Source organism: Notothenia coriiceps, unplaced genomic scaffold, assembly GCF_000735185.1.
Source record: "Notothenia coriiceps isolate Sejong01 unplaced genomic scaffold, NC01 NC01_scaffold00027972, whole genome shotgun sequence".
Lineage (NCBI taxonomy): Eukaryota > Metazoa > Chordata > Actinopteri > Perciformes > Nototheniidae > Notothenia > Notothenia coriiceps.
Genome location: NW_011360673.1, coordinates 1 through 7,971, shown reverse-complemented (window position 1 = coordinate 7,971; position 7,971 = coordinate 1). Strand labels below are relative to the sequence as shown.

Here is a 7,971-nt window from a genome sequence, read left to right as displayed (position 1 = left end):
CCCTGGCCAGTCTGGTCCAGAGAGGACAGGATCTGGTGGAGAAGCTGCTCATCCTGAAGGTGGACCGTCAAGAGTTCGCCTGCATCAAGTTCCTCGTCCTCTTCAACCAAGGTTGGTGAGGTGACAACAGATTCAAAGGCATTTATAGGGTCTTTAGTCCATAATCTGGATCAAAGTAAGGGGCAAAGGATGGTTTTTAAGTCCCTTAATTAATCGTATAGGTGTAAAATGTATTATCTCAATACAATTCCCACCAATTCGTTGCTCTTCATTCATTCATTGCTCATTCTTTCTCTGTTGCCGGGCAGATGTGAAACAGCTGGAGGACCCTCAGTTTGTTGAGAGTGTGCACGAGCAGGCTGAATCCTCCCTGCTGGAGTACACACTGAGCACCTACTCTCACCATATTGGACGCTTCGCTCACCTGCTGCTCTGTCTGTCTGAGATCCGCTCGCTCAGCACCCTGGCCGAAGACTACCTGTACTGCAAACACCTGAGTGGGGGGGTGCCCTGCAACAACCTGCTCATCGAGATGCTGCACGCCAAGCGCAGCTGTGCATGAATCAGAATCAGAATACCTTTATTTATCCCACTGAGGGCATTTGTTACAGCTAGAAAAGAGCCAAATACAGCCTAATGTTAAAGGTTCCCTAGTACAGGGGTTCCCAAACGTTGCCATGCCAAGGACCCCCATATAGCATTATCCTCTGGCGGGGACCCCCCTGTTGCAATCTTTTTTTTAAATGATGTGTACAAGTGCCTCCCGATGGAACATAGAGCGTTGCCACTACATTTGGGGCCTTCTGCCTGATCAAAGCTGTCACTCCGCTTTGTTTGCCTGTCATAGCCCCACTGCCCCATCTGAACACACACCCACACAACGAGACCAGTCAAGTCCGTTTGAGATGATGTACTCATCTAAAACTTGGAAAATGTCTCTTCATGTGGTCCTTCCAGTGCTTTGCAAAATAATATTTCCTCAACAAAGTTGTCTTCTGAAATAAATCTGATGTATGCAAACAATTCTGCGACATTTGCTACGTCTGTGCTCTCCTCCAGCTGCAGAGCGAAATATTCACTAGCTCTCACTTGCTCCAAAAGCTGAGCATACTCAGTTTCACTGTCAGTAGCGGCAGCTCGATTCTGATTGGCTTGAAGGTCGGTTGTGTGATTCAAAACAAAAAATATTAAAAGATTGGCATCAAAGGACACATAGATTGATAGATATACAGTTATTAATAACATCAACAACAACAAAAATTAAACTTAAAAAAAAAAAAATTCCGTTTCCCTCAAACTTTGCGTGACCCCCCTGGCGCCCCCTGGCACATGTTGATGTAGAAGAGACAAAAAGAAGAGGGGACACATGCTGATGTAGATGAGACATGAAGAAGAGGAGACACATGTTGATGTAGAAGAGACATGAAGAAGAGGGGACACATGTTGATGTAGAAGAGACATGAAGAAGAGGGGACACATGTTGATGTAGAAGAGACATGAACAAGTGGATTTTGCATAATAGGTGAACTTTAAAGTAACCCTGTCTCCTAGAAAAGTACATTCACCTACCATTAAACTGCATTCTCAATTAGGTTTTTCGATGGAAATGTATTTTGTGCTGGATTACGGTCACTGTTTTTAAACACATGGTTAACATTGTAAACGGATGCAGAACAAAAAGAAGATGCAACAGACTTAGTGGTTATGTTTAGGCATCCAAAGTTTGTGGTTTTGTTTCGTAAAACATCACGTTTTGGCTCAAAATAAGTATGTTTGATGCTTTATTGAAGTGATGGACACGCATTCAAAGTTATTGCTAACTTTTGGTTTGAGACAAGACGCAAACAGATGTTTTCTTCAAGTCATCATTTGCATAAACCATCCCTCCTCCACAACCCACCGCTCTGCAGACTCTGATCATAAAAATATGTTTGTGAAGAGTCAAAAACAAATGTTTTCCAGGACAAAATAAATGTAACTCAAAGCGTATTTCACAAAGCACTCTCTTTGTTTGAGAACATCATTTTACCAGAGCAAGCTGGAGGAACTGTTTCTCATATCTCGTTGTCCTCGCTGTAATCTTGACATTAATCGTGTGAATGTGTATGTTGCATTTTGTTCATGTTAATCACAACTCTTATTTAAATGTTAGGAGTTTTTGTTTTCGGGATTTCGTCAACTGTATGTCAGATCAAAACCGGGTTCACCTGGTGAATGATGATAGAGGTATTCAAAGTGTCAAGCATGCATTTTATTGGAAACAACCAATGGCTTCATCTGGCAGCTAAAACTATTCTGCATTCCTATACATGAGTTAATATTCGGACTGAGATGCGCTATGAGGGCATTGTTTTGTTGCGGGTTTGAATGCATCTTGGAGTGTATATTTTATTTGATGTTGTTCTTTTTTGTTTGACCTTTTAGTGTGGGTTCATATCTGTGTGTACTGTACTACTGCACAATGACATAAACACTGTCATTAAGCTGGTTTTCAGAAAGTTTAACTACCGTTTTAGGATTTTTAGAATACGAACATAATGCTTTTTCCCCCTAATATATTGATTATTTACTTATCTAGAGATGTATACCGTACTGTATTGTGACAGTTTTGCTCAGGAACACTTAGACACAGGAGAGTGTCTAACCATAAATGCTGCATATAACCTTAACTTGGACAGAAACACAAGCATGTATTTATTTATATACATGTGTAAAAGTTTTCTTACGCACCCTCTTTGTACGGTGATAATATGTTAGTGTTGCTTAAACAGCTCAATATGCTGCCCCCTAGTGGCCAAAAAACAAAACTAATTATTCGACGTAAGTGATAATCCAAAAGCCAAGAAAAATACACAATAAACCATCCTCTGGTGTGGCAAAAGGATTCAATCAGGTGTAATTACTGAAGCTGAATTGCAGTGCAGAAGCTCAAGGAGGCTGCTGCCATGAGACCTTTTTCATTAAACGCAGGTTCATTGCATTGCATTCTCGATGTGTTTGATATTGAGCTATGGAGAGCTACACACTGCCATCTGCTGATTCAAAACATGATCAGTCTCATGCTTTATCTCCCATTTTACTTGAAAGTGTTTCATCCTGCTGTACTGCTGCATGAACCACCAGTATAAGATGGATGACTTACATGACTTACATGAGAAACCTTGACATTAATCATACTTGGGAAAAAAGAAAGATACAATTTCTGCAGGTTTTCTGCTTTTCTATTCAACGCAGAGCGATACATATTTTTCTCACATACATTTTTAAGGCTTGGATGATAAAATAGCAATCTATCCATGCTCCACTTTTTCCACCGGATATGCTAACTGCACATATGTTGGTGCTAAGCAGGAAGTGTACATTGAGTTTTTTAAGAATTATTAATTAACCCTGGTGTTGTGTTCAAAAGCTGTTACCGTTCATGGTGTTCCCGGCTATCATCCAATATTGTTTTAACTACATCATAACTAACTTCTTATGCATTCATTACCGTGCAATCCTGTTGTAATTTTATTTTATTGCTCCAAAAAACATTACACCACATATTTAAGTAAAACATGTGATTCAATTCACTCATTATATTTCCTATAGTGAAGACAGTGAATCATTACGTTATCTGACTATAATAGACTAAGATTAGAATACAATTTCCCCTAAAAAAGTTTAAAATTATTGTTACAGTGGATTAAGGGGGTGGGGGAGGGGTCTCTATAGTCAAAGATGAATCTTGATTGGGTCAAATTTGACCCCGAGTCACCCACAACAATTCTGCTGGGTCTCCACAGACCCGAACACCAAATTATATACTTTTTTTTTAGAGACCTTCTGACTTGGCTAACATTTTCAAAATCAGGTTTGTAGTATAGCTGTTGTGGAGGATATCATGAAGCCTTGTTCTGATAAAAAAAACTAGAGCTTAGTTATTATAACATTTTAACTTGAAACAGGTCACAGGAGACCCTAACACAACAGGGTTAAAACTAAGCAAGGTGCGACCAATAACTGTTAGAGTGGTGAGACTGAACCAAGACATTAAAGTTGCCTTGGGAAAGATAAACAATGAGTTAACGCTCAGGTTAAAGCTCCGGGAAGCTATGGGCAGCTGCAGAATTGTGTAATAATAGCCATGGTCACATTGATATATAATATTATAGCTTTATTGTCCTTGTGTCAGGGTGCCATTGACTCGTGAGTGCTGGAATAGATTGTTCTTTGAAAATAGACCAATAAAAAGAATTACAATTATGTGTAGGTCTATGTGATGAACCCTGATGTTTTTGTCACTGATGTGTGTGCATTGTAACAACAAAAAAGGAATGCCATGTCCAAAGAATCAGGTAAAAAACCTCAGGTGTGAGGTTTTTCAGTATTTCCTGATTAAGGGCTTCTTATACTACTCCATGACTTGATGCTTGATGCTGATTCCATATAATAAAAACATATATTTCTAAACATAAGAAGAACAGTTGTGAAGTGACTGTACTGGGTCTGTAATTACGGGAGTCATGGGTTGAAACTATCCTCCGGTAGTGCCATTATTTACACCAATTTGATATACTGTATATTTCTTTATATTGCCTCATACATTTTCCTCATTGGGATAATAAAAGTCTTATTTATGTTATAATATCATTTTTTATCAAATGCATTATTTATAAAGCAGAACATGGAACTATTTAAATAAAGTACAAGTGCAAACCAGATCAGAATTATAGCTATGAAGCACTTGAAAGAATACCTTTAATATATTTATCCAGGAAAAAGCACCTCAACTATCGCTATTATAATGTAATTCACACGGTACTACCAACAGGGGGCGCTTTGTTACATTTAAGATGGACACACGAAGAAGTCGCCATGAGCAAAACAAAGATCGTTTATTTCAACAGAAGACCAAAGCTATCACCATGGAGACCATTCTCTCACAGACCTGAAGTGGCTGGTTTCCCCTCAAATAAACACTAGTGAAAACGTACAATTCAGCCTTAAAACTTGAACGGTTGTTTTCCTAAAGAATACAATCAATAACACTTGCGAAAATATGATATAAATACAAAAATTGCAGCGGTAAAGACGCTATTAGTGGCTTTTCTGTGGTCCAAAACGCGTTTCAATTAAATTCAAATAGCTTTATTAGCCTGACGATGATGACATACAGATACAGTATTGCCAAAGCTTTGTTCAATTGTGACATATACATAAATATACATTTGTAATGTAGTGTTAAATTCGTAAACACAAGGAACACTTCATTAAATCACTTTTTGCTTTCCTTTCAGCTGCGGAGTGAGACCTCTTGTTTTGTTTATACTTATCTTTGTTAGCATGCTACTTGACGTTAGCACAGCTGCTTTCTGAGAGAAAATTACAGTTACATTTTGGATTAATATCATCTTTCACGTAACGTTTCAAACTATGGGTTTACAAGACACGTTTTAAATTAATTCCTGCTAGCATCTCCTGTTTTGTAACGTTGTATTTAGCTTACAAAGCCTTACGTTCCTATTATTCTTGTTAGGTTAGCAGTACACACAGTTAGCAATGTATACAGAACTCAACAGTATCTTGAACACAACTCCTGACAGCTTCACACAGGTAAGGACACACAACCTTTTTAATTGATCTGTCATGGTAATGTGCACATGACCGTTATCTCTGTTAAGTTGTAACACGCTGTTATACGTGCTAACATTACTATGTGCAAGTTTGTCTTGAGTCTAGAATCTAAACTAGATAAATTATGCTTGATATTTGAATATGCTTCAAGAAAACAAAAAGCCTACATCACAGCTTTCCATAGGGTTTAATTTATTTTTTAACATAAATGTGTTTACAGAGCTGTAAACACATTTATGTTTAAGGAATGAGCTCTCATTCCTTAAAACAGAAGCCTCATTTTGCTTTTAATAAAAGGAAATATGAAGGGTATATTTCCAGCTTGTGATGCAAATAAGTTGTTTGGCTTTTTTTTATCAGCTAAGATTCCTTAGAACATGTTTTCAACTTTAATTGACTGCGTTTATTTGAAAATTGGACTTATTAACACATGAATACTGCTGTGTAATACATGTTTACATATATATTTAAGAAGTAAATATACAAAAGTGTGGTTGTCCTTTTCTACAGGGAGAATTTGTTTTGCTATCAGACAGACAGAGTGATGCCTCTTTCCTCATTCACCACTTCCTCTCTTTGTACCTACGAGGTGAGTTTGCACCTGGCATTGCAAAGTATTATCAAAACAAGATTTATTTTGTATTTATGTGTGAAACTGATGTCTCTGTTTTTATTTCAGCACGCTGCAAAGTGTGTTTTGTGGGTCTGGTGCAGTCCTTCAATCATTACAGTGCCATCAGTCAGAGAATGGTGAGTCTTCCTTCTGCTAAATTCACACTGAACATTTCCACTGTTCAAAGATCATTTATTCTTTATTTGGATTCCTTAATGGCAGCTGCGCTTCTTGGGGCGTATACACAACAGAGCATAACACAAACAAAAAGACATACTTCAAGGATTCCTCCATTATTGAACCCCAAATTAGCACTGGATAAAACCATACAACTATTTGTCTCCCATCATATGTTCAGTCAAATGCTACCTAGCTTTTATCTTTTTGGTTTTAATTGTAGGTATGCCCTCACTGGATCTACGGGTATCTGTAATGTCAGATCTTTCCTTTCTGCACAAGAAAGGTTAATGTTCACTTCGACCAAAAGTTATTTTTATTCATATTGATTGAGTCTAGGGTTCACTTGGTTGATAAAGGAGCTTACATATTTTGACCTTTTAATATTGCTATCTTAAAGTGAGGACATTCATTGTGTGTGTATCTGTGTGTGAATTGTGTGTTCTCAGGGTGTTAGCCTAACACAAGCGAAGGAAAAAGGTCAGCTGGTTTTCCTGGAGGGACAGAAAGAGTCGCTATCTGTTTTGATTCCTCAAGAAAACGACACAGGAAGTCAGGCCATGGACTTCCTCAGGTACAAACTCAAATAATCACTATTCATGTTTTACCACAGTTTGTTGCCTCTCTCTCATTCCTCTGTCTGCTAGAGGTGGGAAGTAGTGAAGTACAAATACTTCGTTACTGTACTTAAGTACGTTGTTCTGGTATCAGTACTTTACTCCACTACTTATTTTTCTGACGACTTTTTACTTTGACTTCTTACATTTCTAACACAAATACCTGAACTTTCTACTTCTCACATGTTGAACACAAATACCTGTACTTTCTACTTCTTACATGTTGAACACAAATACCTGTACTTTCTACTTCTTACATGTTGAACTCAAATACCTGTACTTTCTACTTCTTACATGTTAAACTCAAATACCTGTACTTTCTACTTCTTACATGTTGAACACAAATACCTGTACTTTCTACTTCTCACATGTTGAACACAAATACCTGTACTTTCTACTTCTTACATGTTGAACACAAATACCTGTACTTTCTACTTCTTACATGTTGAACACAAATACCTGTACTTTCTACTTCTTACATGTTGAACACAAATACCTGTAGGCCTACTTTCTACTTCTTACATGTTGAACACAAATACCTGTACTTTCTACTTCTTACACGTTGAACACAAATACCTGTACTTTCTACTTCTTACATGTTAAACTCAAATACCTGTACTTTCTACTTCTTACATGTTGAACACAAATACCTGTACTTTCTACTTCTTACATGTTAAACTCAAATACCTGTACTTTCTACTTCTTACATGTTGAACACAAATACCTGTACTTTCTACTTCTTACATGTTGAACTCAAATACCTGTACTTTCTACTTCTTACATGTTCAAACAGGCTGGTTCCTTTAGTTTGAATGTGTGTTTGGTGGCGTGATCATTATTATTTAGAGTCATTGCGTGCCTATTGATTTGAACACGATCCGTGTATCCATCATTTCCTGGTCTTCTCTAAAGAAGAGGGACCAATGAAAACGTTGTCATGTTGCCGTT

The 7,971-nt window shown here is 37.6% G+C and overlaps 1 protein-coding gene across 1 annotated transcript; it reads left to right on the top strand.

Moving 5' to 3' along the window:
• Positions 1-5,318: 5,318 nt before the first annotated feature.
• On the top strand, positions 5,319-6,980 carry LOC104957899 (elongator complex protein 6-like; the record flags this gene model as incomplete). Its single annotated transcript, XM_010785579.1, has 4 exons — positions 5,319-5,595; positions 6,127-6,205; positions 6,296-6,366; positions 6,856-6,980. Coding segments are annotated over exons 1-4 (329 nt in total), but the record flags the coding sequence as incomplete, so codon positions are not given.
• Between the last annotated feature and the right edge of the window lie 991 nt (positions 6,981-7,971).